Here is a 23,943-nt window from a genome sequence, read left to right as displayed (position 1 = left end):
ACCGGATCGTTAACCCACTGAGCAAGGGCAGGGACCGAACCCGCAACCTCATGGTTCCTAGTCGGATTCGTTAACCACTGCGCCATGACGGGAACTCCTATTCACGTTTTCTGTTCACCAGAAAGGCAGCAGACCTGGGCTCCTCCACCAGCAAGATGCCGTCAATGAACATGGCTTGGTCAACCTCCAGTGGTTTCCACCACTGTCCCTGGCCTTGGACTGGAGGGGACTCCGGCTTGCCGCCACCACCTCATCAGCAACTCAAACCTGCAAAACACACTGCAGGCCAGCTCCCAGCCGGGAGCAAGGTTAGCGTCCGGCTCTCCATCTGCCACCAGGGCCACATCCTCCAGCAGTTCCTCTCCTGCTTACCGTGGTCACACTAGGATTTTAAGGAAACGAAGAGTAATACGCCACTCTTTATGATGCATACATACAGCATCTAAACATGGCAGAAAGCCTGGTAAAACTAGGAGAAATACTGCAAAGCCAAACCGTTGTGTTTATGTAACTAGAACATCGAGAGGACCACAGATAATTGCGGCTTAATAGAAAATGACATCTTCACCCAATTCCCATTTAGCCTTTCTGTCACCTGCTGACAGAACTTCACACACATTTACTCACACGGCTCCCAGCAGCCCAAGGTTAGATATTTGAACGTAAATGGGAGTCAGACAGGATCAAAGTAGATTTTACAGACTTTTTTCCAGCTCTAAAATCTTCCAGGGCATCTTCCCGTGGAAAAGGGCGACTCACGGGCACCGCGTGGCTCCTGCCGTTCCTTTCCTCGGGGAGCATTTTACCAGCCCCCCTGGGGCTTTGACTGGGGGGCTCGCCACAGCCTCCTGGGCCTGCCCCGGGCGGCCCGGGCGCAGTAGGATGCGTCTGAGGAATTGCTGGAACCTGGAGCCTGGGCTGGGAGTGTCTGAGGCACCCTGGCCCCGGGGCTTCAGCCACAGCCAAGGGTCAAGGACAAAGGCGCGGCGCCCTCACACTCGGGGTGGGGTTGCTCCAGAGCGGAAAGCTGGCCACCTCAGGGAGCAGCGACAAGGCCGCTTAGATGGAACCGCTCCCCAGCTGTTCCCCCGGAAACTAAGCTCATTCCACGGTTTACCACATGGTTAAAAATGCAACCAAAATTTTGTTAAACCATAATTCGCACGTGAGGTAAAAAAAAAACCTTTTCCTGCAATTGCGCTTTGATGAGACAAGGAGCGGGGGTGGGGGTGTATGCAAACTGTTAAGGGCACAATTTTGCCAGGCATCAGGTAGATTTTAAGGTGTTTTTCAAAAACCAGTACTAAGGGCCCACATTTCTGCACAGCAGCTCATGGAATTACATGATGCATCCAAGAGCTGGGCTCTTGTGTTGGAGCCTTTGTCACTGAGCCCGTCTCTGGACAGTTGAGTTGGAGCCACTACCCAGCTACAGAGCAAGAGAACTTCCTCTTCAAATTTCTTTCCCCAAACAGGTCCTAAGAGGTGGCTTATGCCACTTGACATATTACTAAATATCAATGAGGTGTCTTTTATAACAGTGATGCTTTGTACTAATATACCAAACATACTCTGGCCAATAAAAACACCATCTCCACAGCTGCTTTTTTTTTTTTTTTTTTTTTTTTTGTCTTTTTGCCATTTCTTGGGCCACTCCCGCGGCATATGGAGGTTCCCAGGCTAGGGGTCCAATCGGAGCTGTAGCCACCAGCCTATGCCAGAGCCACAGCAACGCGGGATCCGAGCCCCGTCTGCAACCTACACCACAGCTCACGGCAACGCCGGATCCTTAACCCACTGAGCAAGGGCAGGGATTGAACCCGCAACCTCATGGTTCCTAGTCAGATTCATTAACCACTGTGCCACGGCAGGAACTCCCACAGCTGCTTTCTTAAAACTCTCAGGCCAACTCTGAAACCAGACACTATTAACACTGCCAGTTAAACTGGTATCAAAAAGAGGTTTCAAGCAGTAAATTAAATTTTTAATTTTCAAGTAGTAAATTAAAAGCAAAGTTTCAATTTCTGGAGAGAAATTATTAACAATGATTATCTCCAGGGGAGAGAAGGCAGGGCCTGGAGGTCGAAAGCAAACCTGCTTTTCTTGATATCCTTTTTGCACATTTTAAATTGCTTACCCTGTGCACGGATTATCTATTCCAAAGAAAAATCAGAATAAGTGAAAATTAAATATTCAGAATTTAAGCTGAAACTGTGAACACGGACTCTCCCTGTTAAAGTGCTTTTTCTGAAATCTTCAAAATAAAGGGAAACAAACTCTGCTATTTAAAAAAGCCCTCTCTTGTGCAACCCTCCTCATTTCAAGAGCCGTACATAATTCCCTTAAGGAGCAGAAAAGCATGTGTGGGAGTTAAAAATGCATTTAATCACCCCCCCCCAATTTAACAGAAGTGCAGCAAGGAGGGCCATCTGTTTTGTTTGAATGAGAAATGACCCAGCATTCTGATTTCAATTAGCCTCTTTGTTGCTTTATGTTCGAGCTGGTTCCACGGGTAACAGTTCAAACTAAGTGTAGAGAGAAGCTGGCCAAGTTCTGCCAGTGCTGATTTGTTTTAACAACTGTCTATGAACACGGAACAAGTGTAGGAGACAATGCTGCCGGATGTGCATGAAAATGCAAAATTTTACAGGATGAAGATAGATTGTTCTCGAATCTGAGAGCTAAACAAAACGTGGAACTGGTGTTTTTATATCATTATCAATGGAAACATTTTAAATCAATTACCCCTTATCATTTAAATTCCTGCTTTCAACCGAGAAATTCTGTTACACCAAACGTGATCCGAGCAGTGATCCCTGCCCTTGGGAAGACTGTCATCTATTTGGAAGGATAAGCTTGCAAAGCTACACAAAAATGTGAGTAATATTTAAGCCAATACAGGAGAGCTGTCAAACATGAGTATTTAATTATTATGAGTTCTGAGGCGGGAAAGGGAACATTGAGTCAAAGGCTTCCTACTGGAAGGGATCTGCTCTTTGGTGTAACACACCCCATCAGACACACCCGTGTGCCTTCCACATCACCGCTACCCACCTCTTGCGCGCGCATGCACGCGCGCACACACACACACACAGCAGGTAGGCGTACACCCCCTGGAATGGTCACAGGTAACCAATGAGGCACCACTTCCCATGGCTGTAGGAAGCCAGCCTAAGCCTCAGCTCTGGCTGTCACTGCCTCCCAGGGTCAGTTAGTCAAAAACACCCGACTCCCGAGCCCCCAGCCTGCACAGGCTGACCGCCCAGTTCTTTGACAGATTCACGTGCTGGGTCTCAAGGCAGTCATGTAGACGGGGAGGGAGTCTGCGCAGCTCTTCAGTACTGACTCACTGCCCCAGGGCACTGGGGTGTTCCCAGTCCTTACCTGTCCTGAAAGGCTGTCCTCATGTCCCGAAAGAAGATTCTACGACCTCGGTTCCGCAGCTTCAAGTTTCTCATCATATCCCTCCTCAACAGGTTGGCAAGTTCTCCAAAGCCACATCGTCCCGGGCACAGGCGTTAGGAAGGTGTCCTCTGAGTCACAGTAGTGATGGCCACCAAGAGGGGACCCTGTGCTGGGGTCCTGGCTCGGTGGCAGGATCAAGGGATGGATTCTGAATACCCAGCTCCTTCCACCCTAGCACCACTGACCAGGGAACGGGCAACCCCCAGGGCAGCTACTCCAGCCCCACCGACTGCCCACGAGGCAGTCCCAGTCAGCATGCTGCAACACAGTTACTTCTTGACCCTGAGAAATCCAAACTGAGACAATATAATCACAAAGAGGAAGACCCATTCGTCATTGCTAGTGTACAGATCATAAAAATTGACTTTTTTAAGAATCAAAAATACTGTACTTTGAAAAACAGGTAAAAAAAAAAAATGAAATCCGTAATGGCAGCACAGTAAGGCTCATATTAACTACTATACTTACAGAATTTATCTGGCTAGAAATGCATGACTAAAATTTCTGTTACTAATAGTGAAAATTTTAGTTTTGCTAGGCTGGAATTTCATTTTGATCAAAGCTCAGAAAGTCTATTACATTGCTAATGTAAATCAGCAAAATCTGATAAAATAGTATGTAAACCATTTGAAAACACTACTGGTAAATAAATTTGTATTTACAGAATCTCTGACTATATAACAGGTAATGATACAATGGAGACGTTTTTACAATATTTATTAAGATAACAAATTTATAAATTGAAAGACTCAGAGGCACATAGTTTAAAAGGCCAATACCATGGGAATAATGAAGTCAACACAGAAGATAGGAACACTTACAACAATACAAGATTTTTTTTAAAGCCACATCCCCCCAGTACACACCATACGAATCATCCTTCAAAATTACCATGATAAAAAGTTACTTCCTTCAAAGAAAAATAATTCTTCCCACCTACCGAGCCTAGAAAATCCTATTTACAAGGAACTGTCCTGTATTTCATCAGTATTGTTTAATATGGCCTCCTCTATTTGCCATTAGAAGTATGGAAAATTTTATAGCTATTGTATTTACAAATGCACATAATATTTAAATTTGCTCTTCATTGAGAACAACTGAATATATGCTTAATCAAATCACAATACAAATGTTTTAGTGTTGAGAACACATTCTGTGGGGACAGGTGTACGGGAAGAGGTTTATTTAGAATTACGTTGTTTCTGAAGGATTACTAGGCCAATAAGTCTGATAAAACTCAAGGTAGTCACAAAAACAAGTCTTTGTTGATGAAGTTAATTTATTTCTGTTTTAACCAGACACACCGGGCTTCTTCAGTCAACCTTCACCACACTGTATATTTTGGTAACAAACCAAAAGCATGCAAAGAAGCCAATTGTTCCTATAAGAGAAAAAACAAAAATAAACCCCTTTTCAAAGGAAGTTTCGTCATTTACACAAAACTACAGACTTAAAGTGATTGGTTCCCTGAGAAAAGCAATTAAAGTATAAACTGTTACTTACCAGGGATATATCATAGCTGTGTGAACTTCTTTGAAAAATACAGAACTACTCCAAATTTCTTACAGAAATTGATAGGAAAACTTTTTAAGTAATCTATAAGATTACTTAAGCTTTCTATTAAAACATTCTTTTTTATTACATGGAAAAGGCTTAATTTAAAAGATAAAGAGGACGCCTGTTTTATTTTCTTATTTAAGAATACTTTATCACAGGAGTTCCCGTAGTGGTGCAGTGGTTAACGAATCTGACTAGGAACCATGAGGTTTTCGGTTCGACCCCTGGCCTTGCTCAGTGGGTCAAGGATCTGGCGTTGCGTGAGCTATGGTGTAGGTTGCAGACGCGGCTCAGATCCCGAGTTGCTGTGGCTGTGGTGTAGGCCAGTGGCTACAACTCCGATTAGACCCCTAGCCTGGGGACCTCCATATGCCACAGGAGCAGCCCAAGAAATGGCAAAAAGACAAAAAAAAAAAAAAAAAAAAAAAAAGAATTAAAATAAGTCAAAAAGATTTTCCAAAGTGTTCAAAGTGATATGATTCAGATGACAACAAAGACCCCCCTGTGAAACGAGAGGTGGTGTGCTACCACAGGACACAGTAGCTCTGCCCCCAGAGACTGTTACAGAGAGTAAAATAAGATGATTCAGGGGGAAAAAAAAAAAAGAAAAAAAAATATATATGCCTTGATCTTCAGTTATATTCATCACTCTAGATTCCAAAAAATTTAAATGCCAGACAGGTGACAAAAATGAGGCTCCAAGGGGTGGGTAACAGCCTAATGGCCTGTGGCTCGTATAAAAGACCAGAACTCAAGTTCACTTTTTCTGACTTCGGGTGCAATATTCATTTAAACTACAGCACGCTTAACTTTCCTAAAATATCAGAGACACTGTTTTGCAAGAGAAGAGATACTAAATTGTGAAAGCGCCTAACACATTTTAAAAAACTAAGGCACAGGATTTTTTCTAGATTACCCTCTGAGAAATGGTCAATAGGCAGGGTCAGGAGAACACAGAAGGGAATATACATGCTCCTTGTGGAACTTCTATATTTAATGTGCCAATGAATTCGGAGCGGGGCAGGGGTGCTGCACCCACAGCAGACAGAAGTTCTGGGGCCAAGGATCAAACACATGCCACAGCAGTGACCTGACCCACAGCAGTGATAATGCAGACTCCTTAACCCACTGAGACACCAGGGAACTCCAATGTTCCAATAGCTTTCACCACTGTTTTAAATGTAATTTAAACAGAGTATTAGATTTTCTAAGTCAAACTATACATGGGAAATTACTACAGAAGTTATCAACCTCATACTCATTCTTACTTCACACATGTACTGAGTACCTACTCTGTGCACGTCACTGTGTGTATTTTGGAGGACACACAAGTATATCTTTTGGGTATTCAAAGGGTCATTAATAAGGCCTGGGAACAGGCTGGGGCTAATTTCAGAAAATGGAACATATATATTTATGTCTGTGTATTTATACTGTATGTGCATTAGCAAGAACTTACAGATAACAGAGAAAGGTACTCTGAGATCAGAAAGAACATTTTATCATCATACTAGCAGCCCTAAGGAAGTTTATTTTATTCTTAACAAAATACTTGCAGTATTTTATTTTGTTCTTAATGTTGGATATAGTGTACACACTAAAAGTGACATCCTTCCTTATGTGACGGAATTATTATTTTGCTCTATAAAATAGACTGACTTATTAAATTTAACGGTGTCAGGTCAGAGTTCTGAAATAAATATGGATGTCCCCCACTTTAGAAAAATGCAAGACACTGAAAGGGCTCAGCATCCTATGTAGAAACCTTTTCCAAAAAGAGAAATAACTAAAAGTTACTGACTTCACTGGTTGATTCAATTTGATATAGCTCCATAATTTAGATTACAAAATTCATTTTACTCTAGGTAAAAACGCGACACTTTAAAAATCAAGAACAATAAGGTTGAGGTGATGGTTTAATTATCATTATATCATATGCCTAGAAAAACAGTAAGATATTCACCAAGATCATTATTTTTTGTGTGTAGCAAGGAATAAACTGTTCTATATATTCATTCATGTTACGAATACAGATGCACAAAGCCAGGACTCCTGGTTTCAAAGGCTTTGACAGTTTCACAGACGATTTATTAAGACTTATGCTATGGACCAAAATCTCTCACACAGCCCCAAGAGAGGCACAGCCCCCCCCTCCCACAGCCCAGGTGGGAACCAACAGAAATGCCCAAAGCTTGTTATGCACAGTGATAGAGCAACAGGGGCACTTTAAAACCTCACCTAATTCTCTTAAATATTCGTAGATGAATAAAAAGTAGAAAAGTTATAATTAGAACTTTCTTTCTGACCCTTGTACTTCCTCACATAACATGCAACACAACTTCGATAAAATTTTAGATGTGCATTTTTTGTGACAAAGAAAGGTCATCTGATTTCTTTTTTTAGTTTAGTCATTCCACAAATGCTGACCAAGTACCCACAGGGCTCTGAGATACAGAAAACTTACCTAGGTGGACAGAGAAGATATGTGAATATAAATACCAATATTAGTCACCCTGTATCCCATTAGGTGCCTGGATTTGTGTGTGTGTGTGTGTGTGTTTTTTTAGGGCCACGCTCATGGACCACAGAGGTTCCCAGGCTAGGGGTTGAATCGGAGCTGTAGTAGCTGGCCTACACCACAGCCATAGCAATGCAGGATCCGAGCCACATCTGTGACCTACACCACAGCTCATGGCAACACCAGATCCTTATCCCACTGAGCGAGGCCAGGGATCGAACCCCTGTCCTCATGGATGCTAGCTAGCTGTGTTTGTTACTGTTGAGCCACCACGGGAACTCCAGGTACTTGGATTTTAAAGTGGAGACATGAACCTGTAGTTTAAAACTCCTAGAATAAGGGATGTACTATTGATTACTCTCTTTTTTTGGCTATACCCGTGGCATGCGGAAGTTCCCAGGCCACATGCTGAGCCACAGCAGTGACGAGGGATCCATAACCCACTAGGCCGCCAGGGAACTCCTGACTACCTTTTCTTACTATCATTTAATCTCAATCTCTTGACTCCACCTTCCCAATCTCTACTTACTCCTAAACATAGGTAGCCAGAGCTTTTCACCCTTTTTCTGAAATGAGCAGAACAAAGTCTGTTCCATTAAGAGAGCAACAGGAGGAAACCCTGAGAGGTACTGGTGGAGGTGCGCCTGTACTTTCAGCACAACAATGGGCCCCGTTTAGTCCTCTTTCTTCAGGTTCTGTTTTCTCATCTTTGGCTTACTGATATTCACCTCAGGGCCAGACCAAACCACTTGGTGGCACTGAGAACTAAATATAGGAGTACTGAATAGCAGAAACCTTCATGAGTTTTATAAAAGCATAATAATTGTAAATGATTTGCTTTAAAACTTAACTAAAAATAAATCATTCTAATTCTTACCTGTAAAAAGAAAGAAGATCAGAACCATTATCATGGTATAACCAAAGTACAGAATTGTACTTGCTGTTCCTGTGATTTGCAGTTTTGAAAAGAAGTAGTGTATTGCATATATTAAGAAATAAACTGCAGTAAAGCCACTGGTAAGGAATGAACGCCATTGCCAATGATAATCCTGGGTAGAAAAGAAAAAATTAAAGATCAAGAATTACTTTCCAGTTAACAGACAACATGTGGCAGAATCAAGTTATAAAGCAAACACGGCGAAGGGAAACCGCTCCCTAAACCTAATTTTTGCTGTTGGTTCCAGTCCCTCGTTCATGCTGAACTTCGCCAATTTTTCTCCTCATTAAAGGTGCTGAGAAGCACCCCTACCTCTGATGGAGCTAAAGACTGGCTAAAAGCGTGTGCAAAAATCTTAAACAGTTAATGAATAATGAAGCATTTGGCTGTATGTTAAAATGCATGTTTCCCCAAAAGAAAAGAAAATATAAATTATATAAATACATAATTCCAAATGGATATCACAGTCTAGCTCTATGTTAGGAAAAAGATCATCTATGAAGACCTAGCGGAAACCCTTTTTCAGTTATTACTAACATAATTTAAATAAGATAGGTTTTAAAAACAGCTTTTTTAAAAAAATTTTTACATAGAGTGGCTTATAGCTCAGCAGGAAATCTCATAAAAGAAAATACTTCACCATCTCTTCTACCCTTCGGAATGTGCGAAAAATAAACACATTTCAAAAAAGCATACCACGATTAGAAAATCCTGGAGTTCCCGTTGTGGCGCAGTGGTTAACGAATCCGACTAGGAACCATGAGGTTGCGGGTTCGGTCCCTGCCCTTGCTCAGTGGGTTAACGATCCGGCATTGCTGTGAGCTGTGGTGTAGGTGGCAGACGTGGCTCGGATCCCACGTTGCTGTGGCTCTGGCATAGGCCGGTGGCTACAGCTCCGATTCAACCCCTAGCCTGGGAACCTCCATATGCCGCAGGAGCGGCCCAAAGATATAGCAAAAAGACAAAAAAAAAGAAAATCCTGAAAAGCCTACACACAGAAACTAGTGTAGTAATAAATGAGTTCAGCAAAGCTGCAGGGTTCAAGATCAACGTGAAAATCAGTGTTTTCATACAATGAACAATCCAGCAAAGCATCTGCACTAAATGTACGAACAAAAGAAGACTGGTAGTTGCCAGGGTCTAAAGGAGAGAGACGACGAGGAAGGAACAGCTTAATGGACGTGGGACTTTATTCAGGGGTGACGAAAATATTTTGAGACGGAAACAGTGGTTGGAGAACATTGTCTATGTCATAAGCGTCACTGAATTGTTTACTTTAAAATGGTGGATTCAACGTTACAGAATTTAACTTCAATTTTTTTAAAAAAGGCATCTCAAGTTTAACAGTAGATTTTATCTCCTTATAGAAAATAACTATAAAAAAAGATTTACTACAATCTAAGCCTTTAAAAGTTAATTCTACCATCACCTAAGGACATCATGATTTTGTCATGCTGCCATGAACATAACTCATTACAATGTAATCTCTGAAATAGTTTAATAAACTTTTCCACATGAAATGTTTATTTTCAGGAGTCCCTGTTGTGGCTCAGCGATAAAGAACCCAACCAGAATCTATGAGGACGCAGGTGTGGTCCCTGGCCTTGCTTGGTGTGTTAAGGATCCAGTGTTGCCGTGGCTGTGGTGTAGGCCAGCAGCTGCAGCTCCAATTTGACCCCTAGGCTGGGAATCTCCATGTGCTGCAGGTACGGCCCTGGGGAAAAAAAAAGTTTGCTTTCATTTATAAATATCTGTGATACAAAAAGAATACTCATTCTAAAGTTAGTTAAAAAATAGAAATTCAGCACCTTCACAGAAAATTAACGTTTGAAAGTTAAGCTCTAAATAAATATACTGAACTGGGATACCATCTTAGTTCAATCATAAAGGTTACATATGGGAGTTTCCTGGTCATCTAGTGGTTAGGACTTGGTTTCCCCACTGCAGCCCAGGTTCAATCCCTGTCTGCGAACTGAGAACCCACATCCTGCTGCATGTCTGCAGCCAAGAAAAAGAAGAAAAAGAGGAAGGCTATGAGTTCCTGTTGTGGCTTGCGGTTCAGTAGGTTAGGGACTCAGTGTGGTCTCTGTGAGGATGTGGTTTCAATTCCTGGCCTCACACAGGAGGTACAGGATCCGGTGTTGATGTAAGAGGTGGTGTAGGCTGCAGATGTGACTCGGATCCAGTGTTGCCGTGGCTGTGGCGCAGGCCTGTAGCTGCAGCTCCAATTCAACCCCCAGCCCAGGAACTTCCATATGCCACATGTGCAGTCGTTAACAACAACAACAACAAAAGGCTATATCTATATTTAAGAACACAGTCAATTTCTACCTTAATAACACATATTTACAGAAATTACTTCAATTAATAGCATTCAAAGCTGCCTTATGCCAAAATTATAAACACTGCCCACAAATTAACATAAGTGAAAATTGCTAATGCATACCTCTGCACACAGGTGGAAATAGCAAAGAAGTATAGTTGCTTCAGAACAAGTAATAACCAAAATGATAAACACCAGGAACAGGAAGCCAAACATGTAATACATCTGGTGTGACCTATAATCAAACATGTTAAGATAAGTACTTCCTCTTTGACACAGTAAGTGATACAATCTTTTCATTTTCTTAAACAGAAAATATCTGCTTTTTCTCCCAACAAATCAAAGAACAGTTCTCCTCGGTTTAGAAGGCGATAGGGTGGGGCTGGGGAAAGGGGGACAGGAACACAGCAATGTTACTGGACTCCGTCCTCCTGTTCAGGTAGGATCTGAAACGTTCATTTACATCCAAACATGCTTCGTCTGTCTACTGGTGAGTCAGACACATTTGATAAAAAATTAATGGAAAGGCAGAGCCAAACATTTTATCATACATGATAAAATCGGCTGAATTTGAAAAACACGGTAATAATCAGGAAGGGAAGATAAGGTTCTAATCACTAAAAAGCTCAAATTTAGTTCTGGTTACTGCTACCTGGAAGCCTGGTACTTTCTGTGACATATGTCAGTGTGATCTAATAAGGATCTGAATATACTGCAACATATACACCCGAGCTCAGTGGCTCAAAATGACCACTATGAGATTTTCCATGTGAACAGAAATCAGAGCTCTTGGGTGAGAAACGATGTTGAAGGCTGTCTAGCTCCATCCTTCCTGCAGGGCTTGCATTCTTGAATCCCCTCCATCAAGAGCTCAGAGCGTCTCCGAAGCAGCACGGATCACTTACTAGAGAGCACAGGTCTGGAGAGACTGAGGTTAATTTTCTGTCACGTGGGAGCTGTGTGACACTGGGAAATTACTTAACCTCCAAAGCCTCATTTTCATCTCCATAAAATGGGATAATATATACCTCACAGAAGTCAGAATTAAGTGAGAATTAAGTAAGAGTAAGAAATAATAAGCCCTTGATTAGTAATAGCTGCTATCACAATAGTTCTTTCCCACATGGAAAAGATAAACTAACCCTTGGTGTCTTAGGATTTCTGATTATTTGAAAATGGCTTAATTTACAAGGTCTAAAGAGTAAGCCATAGAAACAAAAAGAGAAAGCTAGCCCTGCACATCATGATAATGGAGATAAGAGGACGTAGTCCTTAGCTTACCAAATGCTATTCAGAATGAAGAAAAGCTGTATAAAGATGCAGCCAAAGGGCAAAATCCCTCCCATGACAATACCAGGCAGCGGCTTTGTGTAGAAGGACTGTTCAGGAATCTGACGTGGAATCTGATTGGTTCGAACTGGGTGTTCAATAGCCTTCGGTAAAAAAAATAAAAAAATAAAAAAAAGGAAAGGATTCATAATTACATATTTATTTTTAAAAATTCTTCTCTGTACTAGATTTGCCTGCTTTTTGTCATCTTTCACACTGGCACTAATGGCAAATCTACTTAAGTCATCAAAGTGAAATTTGTATTTAGAGCAACAAACCAGACACATCAGGTACAATATTCAGTCTGTCTAATGAACAAGCCACCACTGTCGCCAGCAGTGATCCAATGACTAATGGCTTTAGACAAAGTAGGAAACACACAGGAGGGGATATAACACAGTACTCAGAAAACAGTAGTTAATAAAAAGGTAAGAATTAGATTTTTCCTTTAATTATATACTTACTGTAAGAAATTGGCTGGTTCTGAAACTGCTGTCAGTGTAATTTTTTTTGGAGATGGACAATATCACCTTTATTAAAATTTCTCAATTTTACTAAGACTTAAGAACACAAAGAAGATAATGAATAGCTATAAGAAGCTTTACGATCACAAGTTGTTGGTGATGTTTTCAATTATTCTCCCTTTCGTAATATAATTTTATAATATGTGTGGTAGTACAAGAATAACTGGAACCTAACGTGCCTAAACATACTTCCATGAGGGGGAAAGAAAAGAGTATATAGCAGAAATTCATTTCCTTGGAAAAAAGTTCAAAAACATACTTCTACAGTTTTTATGAAGATATATCAAAACTTAAACTTGATATTCGCATTGATATTCTACTTCTATGGACTAGATTATTTTACATGAAGATTTATATGCATAAGGCAGAACATCACTATACTGTTCTTCAATTTTTATAACGTCCTTATTTAATCTATGTAATTAAACAATTTCAAACTATGTCAGTTTACTATTTATGCTATACAGATTTTATTTTATTATTATTATTATTATTATTTTTTTAAAAATATGGAACGCTTCACGAATTTGCGTGTCATCCTTGCGCAGGGGCCATGCTAATCTTCTCTGTATCGTTCCAATTTTAGTATATGTGCTGCCGAAGCGAGCACTATTTTATTATTTTTTTAGTGGCTGCACCACAGCATATAGAAGTTCCTGGGCCAGGGACTAAATCCAAGCCATAGTGTGACCCACACTGCAGCTGCAGCTACGCTGGATCCTTTAAGCCACTGCCCAAGGCCAGGGAAGGAACCCACATCGCCACAGCAACCCAAGCTGCTGCAGTCGGAGTCTTAACCCACTGTGCCACAGCAGGAACTCCTATGCTACACAGATTTTAAATCATAAATTCAACAAACGACAAAGAACTGAAAAATCCTTTAGTAGCCTAGCATGGTAGGTGCAGTGGAGACTCTGAGGTCTCTAAAAAGTCGAAGCAGATAATTTTTTCCAGGGCAGGACAGGTCCTGTCACAAAATGTACTATAAATCTTTCTTTTAATCTTGTGGACTGGGTGGGTATTTTCAGAGAAGAGCCAAGACAGTGAAGTTAGGAAAGGATACTGAACAATAAATTCTCATTTTCCTCTTGGGCCTGAGGGTGGAAAGGGGGCAGCAGAAGTGGAGACAGACAGACTGGAGGGAGGGACTAAGCCTTGATTACAATCTTTCTTAAAGTCAAATATTAGCAGGTAAGCATAAAAGGTTTACTCCAAAACAACACATTAAAAAAATTGCTACTCTTACTATATAGTCACTTTTCTGACAGCTTTATTTCCTAACCCATATGTAGTTTTACCCAGTTTTATTATTTATCTATTTATTTATTATTTCTTTTTTTGGCCTTTTTACTTTTTTTTTTTTTTTTGCTATTTCTTGGGCCGCTCCTGCGGCATATGGAGTTTCCCAGGCTAGGGGTCGAATCGGAGCTGTAGCTGTCGGCCTACGCCAGAGCCACAGCAACGTGGGATCCGAGCCACATCTGCCACCTACACCACAGCTCACAGCAACGCCGGATCGTTAACCCACTGAACAAGGGCAGGGATCAAACTCACAACCTCATGGTTCCTAGTCGGATTTGTTAACCACTGAGCCACGACGGGAACTCCTACCCAGTTTTAGTTAAGTAAAATAGACCAGAAACACTTACTGCTAAGAAAAAAAAAATTGCATGTACTTTTAGGTTAAAAAAAAGTTAATAATTTTTCAGTTCCCTGGTGGTCTAGTGGTTAGGACTCAGTGCTTTCACTGCTGCAGCCCAGGTTTGATTCCTGGACTGGGAACTGAGATCCCACATCAAGCTGCATGTCACAGTCAAAGAAAAAAAAAGTAATAGTTTATTTTTAATGCAATAAATTCAAAGTTTTCATCAGTTTAAATTAGCATTTCATTTCCTGTTAGTCTATTTTAGTTTCCATTTACTTATAAAACTTCACAATTTCAGTTTACATCCATAATCTCTCTCTACCACACTCTTCTGAGTATATTTTAAGAATGACTGCAATCGAACTAAGAAGTTATCAATCTTCGGAGTTCCCGTCGTGGCTCAGCAGTTAACAAACCCGACTGGTATCCATGAGGATGTGGGTTCGATCCCTGTCCTTGCTCAGTGGGTTAAGTATCCAGCATTGTCATGAGCTGTGGTGTAGGCCACAAAGTGGCTTGGATTTGGCATTGCTGTGGCTGTGGCGTAGGCTGGTGGCAACAGCTCTGATTCGACCCCTAGTCTGGGAAACTCCATGTGCCATGGGTGTGGTCCTAAAAAAAAAGACAAAAAAAGGAGTCATCAGTTTTCTATGAAACGGAGATCTCCAAAGAGTAGCCTCTTTTAAACACTTATATCTTTTAAGGTGGCATAAGCTAATTTCCACAGTTGAAAGTCATTTGAAGAAATCAATACCTATAAACTTACATTCTTCTTAAAACCAAAGTATGCACCAATAAACGTCAGAGGCACAGATATGCAGAACCAAAGAGCCAATATGGCAACCAACGTCCCAAAGGGAATAGCCGCTGAAGATCCTTCTCCCCACAGAATCAGATTCATTATAAAGAAGTCAGCAAATACAATCCTGAAAGACACGACAGGCGTTTGGGTAAAACATGAAGTAGAAGCAAAATGGTACAGTAGCAATCATATGTAGTTAACGTCACAATTTCTGTGTTATACGAGTCACAGGGTGTGTGAATTTAAAACTTCAGTAGATGAGTTCCCACTGTGGCTCCCAGAAATGGACCCTGCTAGAGACTAGTATCCATGAGGACACAGTTTTGATCCCTGGCCTTGCTTAGTGGGTTAAGGATCCCAGTGTTGCCATGAGCTAGGATCCTTCATGGCTGTGGCCTGGTGTAGGCCAGCAGCTTGCAGATGCAGCTCGGATCCTTCATGGCTGTGGCGTGGTGTAGGCCGGCAGCTGCAGCTCCGATTCAGCCTGGGAACTTCCATATGCCACGGGTATGGCCCTAAAAAACAAACAAACAAATAAATTAAACTTTAGTAGAAACTGCCAAATCACTCTGTGGACTGGTTTTGCCTAACTTAACCTCCTAGCGGTAATTCATGAAATCACCTCTTTACACATTTTCACCATGCTTGGGACTGTCGATTTTGCTGTTTTAATTTGCATTTCCTATTGACAACTGCAGCTGAGCATCCTGCATTTATTGGCTTTGGAGGTTTTACCTTCACGACGTGCTGGTTACATTCACTGCTCATTTTTCATGTGAGTCACAGGGCTTTTGTAAAGTCACATACGTAAGTTATTTATACACTCCAGCAACTAACTCCTTGTTAAATATCTTTTTGCTGGCTTATGCTTTTTTAAGAACCCAAACATCCAAATGTGTGTACTTAATTCTTTACATGAACCAAGTGTACGTACATGAGTTCATTCACATGAGTGCATTTTAAAAAACATAGCTATAATAATATTGTAATCATGTCTATATACCCTGCAGGTTTTTTACATGATCAAAGGCATCAAAATTTTCTTTTATCTTTTACGTAACTTGAGAAAACAAAGCCTTTCCTAATCTGGGCTCATAAAAATACTCTTCCATTTGCTGTCTAAATCTTACGCCTGTTACATTTAGGTTTTAATCCACCTGAACTGATTTCATGTGTGTGAGGTAGGAACAGAACTGTTCTCCCATCATTCGGACGATCAACTGTCCTAGCATCACTGAACAGATCCTCTGGCTTGTGATGCCACATCTAGCATCTTCCATCAGCCACCGGACCTCTCAAAATACCTGTGCAATACTTGGTCTTCTCATCAAGCAACATGGTGAACTTGCAGCTCTTACAAGCTTTGTAGACTTGGCATATGGCCCATGCTTGTTTTGAGATGTTATTTCAGGTGCTGCCAAGATTTTCTGTTGCTAATACTCCTGAGACTTCTTCCCATGCAACTACCACTACCAATGAAACAGTTCATTTGTTATTGGTGGAATTCATAATCTTGAAATATTAGCTGATATTTAGCCATTTTGCCCAAATTTTAGTAATTCTACAAGTTTTATAGCTGAAATTTACGTTCTCTATATACAAACTATACACCAATAAAGAATAATACAATCTCCACCTTTGTGAAATGTATTCCTTGTTTCATGACTTACTGTAACTAGAATTTACAGTAAGCCATAAAAGTGATTTAATGAAATCTTTAGTATTATCAAATGCCATTTGTGTCTACTGCAATAATTATATAAAGTGCTTATTTATAAAAAATTACATGAGGAGTTCCCATCATGGCTCAGTGGAAATGAATCTGACTAGTATCCATGAGGACACAGGTTCGGCCCCTGGCCTCTGTCAGTGGGTTAAGAATCTGGCATTGCCATGAGCTGTGATGTAGGTCTCAGATGTGGCTCGGATCTGGAGTTGCTGTGGCTGTGGCTGGCAGCCATAGCTCCAATTTGACCCCTAGCCTGGGAACTTCTGTGTACCATGGGTGTGGACCTAAAAAAACAAAAACCAAAATCAGCATGAGTCAATTTCAAATGGTCCTTCCTTTCCTAGGTGAGTGGCAATTCCCTGTGCCCTGGGCAACTTGGGTTCCTGCTCTTTTCTCTCTCTACTTACCCCATAATCCCACTAGTGAACACCTATTCTCGTTTGTTTTTTGTTGTTGTTTGTTTTTTTTAGGGCCACACCCTTAGCATATGGATGTTTCCAGGCTAGGGGTCAAATCGGAGCTGTAGCCAACAGCCTACACCACAGCAACTCAAGAACTCAGCCGTGTCTGCGACCTACACCACAGCTCATGGCAACACCAGATCCTTAACCCACTGAACCTGCGTCCTCAGGGACGCTAGTCAGGTTGGTATTCGATGAGCCACCACGGGAACTCCTGTGAATACCTGTTCTTAAGGATGGGATGAAGACAATAAATCAGAGAAGGTCTGATCAGAGATGTAAAAGAACACAGCATAATTTCTATGAAGACAAAAAAGGAAGGAGTTTCAAAGAGAAGGGATCCCAATGTTAGACAGTGTAAAGTGGCAACGACTGGGAAAATGGTTTCTAGATCAGAAAATGGGAATGTCGTTGGTCATCTTAGAGACAAGTTCACTAAAAGATGGGGGCGGAGAGAGATTACGTGGATTTTAAATGTAACTGGGGGCTACAGAAATAAGGAGTGCAGTCCATTTTTTCAAGGCATTTGGTTGGGAATGGAAGAGAAAGAGAGTAGACTAGAAGATGCCTCTGGGAAGTTCTTTTTAGACTTGGGAAACCTAAGCATATCTGTAGGAATAAGAGATGAAACACAAATGAGTCTTCAATGGAAAATCTGAGAATATTTATTCCAATCACATATAAAAATTCCAGCTACTGTTGTTCTTTCATTTCTGGCCTGCAGACGGAACAGTCCTGGCTTCTAGATTCAACACTTGGCTTACTTTATTGTCGCTGACTATTCAGAGGCCAGTGCTTGCCTGCCAGGACCGTGAGCTGGGGAGCTGGGGATAAACTGGGTTCTACTTGTAGGACTAGATGCACTTCAGATACTTGCTATCAGAAGCTATCTTCCAAAGCATCATGGTTGTTGTTTTATGCGGTGGTTGCTTTTTTCATTTTTGGCATATGCCGCTCTACTTAATGGATTATTCTAAAAAGTAGCTATAATTCTCTCTCTCTTTTTTTTTTTTTTTTTGTCTTTTTGCTATTTCTTTGGGCCACTCCTGCGGCATATGGAGGTTCCCAGGCTAGGGGTCGAATCGGGAGCTGTAGCCACTGGCCTACACCAGAGCCACAGCAACACGGGATCTGAGCCACGTCTGCAACCTACACCACAGCTCACGGCAACGCCGGATCGTTAACCCACTGAGCAAGGGTAGGGACCGAACCCGCAACCTCATGGTTCCTAGTTGGATTCATTAACCACTGCGCCACGATGGGAACTCCAAAAGTAGCTATAATTCCGATAAAAATCTGAAACTGTATAGTGCCTGAACGACCTTCAGGTGAGAATTCTTTTCTGTGATTAGGTCAAAAGCTTTATTTTTATACACACAGCGTAATATGACAACATGCCAGATTAAGAAATAGACTTTTAAGAAAAAAAAAAAATTTCCTCATGTCTAAAGATACTTTTTCCAGGTAAGGGATGCAGTAGTCATTTTGCAAATGTTTAATACATATTGGCTTCTTCCGTTGGCCACACCCACAGCATTCAGACGTTCCCAGGCTAGGGATCAACTCTGAGCCAAAGCTGTGACCTATGCCACAGCGGCAATGCCAGATCCTTAACCCACTATGCCAGATCAGGGATGAAACTTGCACTGCCACAGTGACAACGCCGGATCCTTAACCCACTGTGCGACTTCAGGAACTCCCATATTCACTTTTTAAAAATTAAATTTTCTTGGGCACATGGCTTAAAGATAGAAAAGATTAGACTTACAGGATAGGAAATTTGGGAACTAAAATATGATTATGCTAAAGTTATTACTGAAAAAGTTCACTTACCCAGGACAAAGAAATGATGTCAATAAAACGTTTGTTTTCCACTTCTCACCTCCAAAGGCTGTAGAAGAAAATAAAAGTGGCATAAGATAAAAACTTTCCTTCAAAGCAAACCAAATATCCATACTGCAAGCCTGGTATGGGGCAAATTAACAGATGGCAATGGGAACCAATTCCTAGAAAACGACACTCACAAATATCCTAATATTCCCTAATCAAAGAATCCAAATCAGAGATGCTCATCGCAGACCTGCCCTGGACGAGTCCTGCTCGAAACATAAAATAAATCTAGTTATCAAAGGAAAGTTATCCAGATGAGTCTTTCTTTTCTAACCTTCTTTTTAACTTCAAAACAAATAAAACAAATTCTTAAATTCTAACCCAGTTTCAATGATTCTATAAAATGAAGGATTTTGTGACTAGGGCCACGTGACAATACCTCTCGGAATGCTCTGCCTGATTAATATGCTACTTGATGGGCGGCTAGAGACCAGAAGGATGGGGAAGAAAGAAGGGGAAGTGTGTCTGGCAGGCAGGAGCACGGGTCCGAACTCAGGCAGAGCGAACAGCATGTGGGAAGGCCCTTAGGCAGGAGTGAGGGTGCACAGCCTGACTGAGGAGCTGAGAGAAGCCAGTACACAGAGCCAGTGAGAAGGGGGACAGTGCCGTGCAGCAGAGACCTGCTGTTTTGCAAGTGTGTTCAAACCCGCATGACCGCCCTAATAAAGAAAGAACAAAATTCACAGAAACACACACACACACACTCTCTCTCTCACACACACACACACACAGACGCATAAAAAACTTCACATTCGCTACATATCTGGCAAAGTCTAACTAATATTTCTCCTTGGGGTTGATTCTAGCCAACCACACCTTAAGGCCACCCATGTAGCCCTACTCTGTGTGTTTTAGCTCAAACCTCATTTCTACGAGAAGGCCCTGGGGAACCTTGGCCCCAGGTCCTCACCAACCTGGCATTTCATACCCAGAGTACCTGCGGGACCACATCAGCTAGACTACAGGACTCCTAAGCTGGGCACACTCTGGCATTTACTACTCCTGCAAAGCTGCTTTCTAGGCCACCTAGTCATACCCCATCCTTACTCCGAGGTCCTGAGCCTTTTGTTCACTAAACTTTATTTCACTTCTAGAAAAGCAAGAATACAAAAGACTGCTACGAAAGTCACTAACTTCAGGGCTTTTTATAGTGAGATCTAAATTCACTTTATTTTATTTGTATTTTTTGGCTGCACCTGCAGCATATGGTAGTTCCCTGGGCCAGGGATCAAATCTGAGCCAGAACTGCGACCCAAACCACAGCTGCAGCAACACCAAATCCTTAACTCACTGCGCCCGGAAGGGGATCAAACCAGCGTCTCCACAGAGACAAGCTGGATCACTAACCCACTGCTCCACAGTGGGAACTTCTCAATGTAAGCACAGTTTACTTTTTTTTTTTTTTTGGTCTTTTTAGGGCCACATCTGTAGCGTATGGAAGTCCCCAGGCTAGGGGTCGAATCAGAGCTGTAGCTGCCAGCCTATGCCAGAACTGCAGCAACCTGGGATTCGAGCTGTGTCTGTGACCACAGCGCATGGCAACGCCGGATCCTTAACCCACTGAGCGGGGCCAGGGATCAAATCCACATCTTCCTGGATACTAGTCGGGTTCGTTACCGCTGAGACAACAGGTACTCCAAGCATGGTTTACTTTTATAAATGTTAAATCATAACATAAGTACGTCCCCTTACATAAGATACTCCTGCATCTATTCTTTGTTTTAGGGAATAAATCAGTGACACTCACTTATATACCTTCCTCCTTTATTAGTCTAAAGATGTTTCTTTGGATGGAGCAAATCTAAGTTGTTCAGCCAAACCTGTTAAGTCAAAAGTGAAGGCCAGAGGGGCTGACGGAGAAACAGCACCTGAATTTGCTTATCCCATATTCAAATGTTTGGGCATATCTGAACAAGTGAATCTAGGGACATTCATCCACTTCACAAGCTTTTTTAAATAAAGAAGCAAACCTACAATACTTATTATTTAAAGGGCATCAACTACCAGACTCAAAGGCTCAGACCCCTGATGGAGCATTCTAGAATCCGGAGCTGACGCTCAGCAGGGTGGCTTTACTTACACTTATAGAATCTGGCAGCGACATAGCCCGCAGGAGTGCCCAGCAACACCCACAAGACCACAGCACAAGTCATCAGTGCTCCTCTGTTGGCAGGTGACAAAAATCCCAGGCAAGCAAAGACTAAAAAAAATAAGTAATGTAAAGTTAGAAAAATTCTATTACTATTTCCTTTGATGTGAAGTGACACAAGGCCCCTCTCATTTCTTAATAAAGTAAACACAACTTCATGAAAATACGTGATCTGACCACAGAGCCAGCTGAATGTTAGTGTGTTTCAGACACTGCATCATCAGGATCACACACCTCCATCTGGAAGTTTCCTGTCAGAGTATCCGTACGGCCCGCCTTGCCTGCTATCAGGGAGGTTAACCCAGATGCTCATGAGTGCTTTCGGCTCTTGTGAGATTCAAGCACAGCTTTTAAAATTAACATCAACGAAAATATTCCCACTGTAAAACCTTCTCACATTTTGTTCCTTTTAAAAACAATACTGAGTCCTTTGGGGTGAAAAGATCCTTATTATATTCAAACACAAGAGACAAGACAGAATCTAATCCAGGAACAAAATAGGGGAAAAAAGATTTTGTAGTACCATTAGCTTTTTGAACACAAGTTACTGAAGGACTTGGTCAACAGCTTGGGAAAATTCTGGCTCCTACCCTTATTCAGTTGGTTAGTTTTATTTGTTCCTTCCTATATAATCCTCCCGACTAATAAGAAAACACAATGCTATCTTATATTTATAGTAATTCCTAGCTTAAACTGGAAGTCTGAAGTTACGATTTTTTTCAGAAAGAAATCCAAAAGCAGATGCAGGTGGCTTTCTAATTCCAGGAGCACCAAATCCCAGTGTCCCCTCACCCACTCCCGGGGTGCACATAACCAAGCATACACCGCTGATCAGCACTGAATGAAGAGCTGAAAGAGCAAAGACTCAAGACCACAGGATCAGGGTAACTTTAGACAACTAGAATTTCAGTTAAAGTGCACCACCCCCCCCAATTCCTCCCAGGCCTGAGAAATGGACTGCCCTGAGGCAAAAACCAAAAAACCCAAAAAACAAACCAAAAAAAAACCTCTACTGGAGAACTAAAGGAAAACAGCCCCTATCATTTTCTAACCTAGACTCTGCAATTTCCTTCCTTATAAGTTCACTTTCTAGCTGACCCCAACAAAAATCAGAGAAGAGCAGAAGGCAGCTCTTAATAAAATTTTAAAGCAGAATTTCACCCTCCAGCATCCACTCTGCTCTAACTCCACCCTGGCTCTCCCGGGATTCTGTGCAATCACGGATCTGGCTGTGTCTAAACCTCTGCCACGACACGTTCTCCCGACCTGCCCTCTTGAGGATTAACACGCTTACGTATGCTAGCCTCACTCTTCACAGCAGCAGCTCCTTACCTAGGCTGTGAGTACATAAATACGTTCTAGTCAGTCTTCAAACTGAGCCTAAAAGGGTACATCAGTAATCCCCAAACTTACTGAGGTGCCAGACACCTGGAATTGATCATTCTCTTTCCAAACATGTATGTGGTTAATTGCATCATAAAAACTTGGAAGAATTTTACTAACAGAAAATTATTATTCCAGTATGTATTTAATATGTGATCAAACATAAGAACAAATGTTGGCCAACAAAAATTATCGAAAGCTCAGTGGTTTCTGAATTCTAGTAACATTTCACGTGTGACTATTCATCAGTAGCAGGCAACAATAAAGGAAACATGGGGAGATAAACGCAAAATTTAGAAAATTCCTTTCATAAACATTTTTTCTCTTATAAATAGGAAAACTGGAAGACCACGGAATTAGCGTATCTCTAGAGGGTAGTCTCAGATTCACTCCTGTTACCTCTAAGAGAGTTCTATTTCAAAAAGAAAAGAAAAAGAGAGTCAAGTGTTTTCACTGACAAAAACTTAAGTGATGAAGTCTCTGAAGGTGGCATGAGGAAGAGTTTTGGGGGTTTTTTTTTTTGGTAGGAAGATCTTTCCTGAGCACTCTCAGAGAAAGAAATCTGGCCAAAATGGAAAAGCCCACAAACGCTTCCTGCCCCATTCCTTTCTCCCTTCTGTCCCTCTCAATGGAAGCTGATCGCATGCTCGGGCGGGGCAGGACAGTCAGCCTGCCTGGCCCTGCTTCCCGGCTGCCCAGACCTCAGACCCAGGTGGCCTGTGAGGATCTGGTCGTCCGCAGCTCCAGCGTTCCCACGACAAGACCTGGTCTCTACAGAGCTGCGAGAGGTCCCGAGTCAGCTTCTGGCACAGCTAACCCTGCCCCAGGTCCCTGAGAGCCACAGCGCACAGACCCTGAAAACCAAAAGGACTCTCAGAAACAATCTAGCCTCACTACAACTTAGGAAAACTGCCTTCCGATCATTATTTAGAAGACATATTTCCTACACTTTAATTTTCACTTCACACTTACACAGAGTCACAAAAGTCATGATTAAAATCTGCGTCCCTGATCCCAGAAAGACTGAGAGCAGCATCCCTTTTCTTGGAGGACGGAATATATCACCATGAACTAGTTTCCAGCCAAATTCTTCCTGGGCATCCTCCTGAAAAGGAATGACATTGTTTAATCGTCTGTTGTATCACCAAAAACACTGACAGTTTCTTCACTGTTGAACATGCGGATACAGAAAAAAATCTTTAAAAACTTATAAATATTAATGTTTATTTCA

At 41.7% G+C, this 23,943-nt stretch overlaps 1 protein-coding gene across 1 annotated transcript in view; it reads right to left on the bottom strand.

The window, feature by feature from the left end:
* The window catches only part of TM9SF2 (transmembrane 9 superfamily member 2), a 62,123-nt gene continuing 42,345 nt past the window's right edge, over nt 4,166-23,943 (bottom strand). The window contains exons 10-17 of the mRNA XM_021065854.1: nt 23,685-23,817; nt 21,261-21,380; nt 19,124-19,181; nt 15,065-15,224; nt 12,082-12,233; nt 10,924-11,035; nt 8,418-8,589; nt 4,166-4,846 (exon numbers count right to left, since the gene is read on the bottom strand). Coding sequence (XP_020921513.1) covers nt 4,779-4,846; nt 8,418-8,589; nt 10,924-11,035; nt 12,082-12,233; nt 15,065-15,224; nt 19,124-19,181; nt 21,261-21,380; nt 23,685-23,817 — 975 coding nt within the window. The 3' untranslated portion in view covers nt 4,166-4,778. The remainder of the gene's footprint in view (nt 4,847-8,417; nt 8,590-10,923; nt 11,036-12,081; nt 12,234-15,064; nt 15,225-19,123; nt 19,182-21,260; nt 21,381-23,684; nt 23,818-23,943) is intronic.

The sequence above is a fragment of the Sus scrofa genome, chromosome 11 (assembly GCF_000003025.6).
Source record: "Sus scrofa isolate TJ Tabasco breed Duroc chromosome 11, Sscrofa11.1, whole genome shotgun sequence".
NCBI lineage: Eukaryota > Metazoa > Chordata > Mammalia > Artiodactyla > Suidae > Sus > Sus scrofa.
This window is presented reverse-complemented; position numbering and strand designations above follow the sequence as displayed.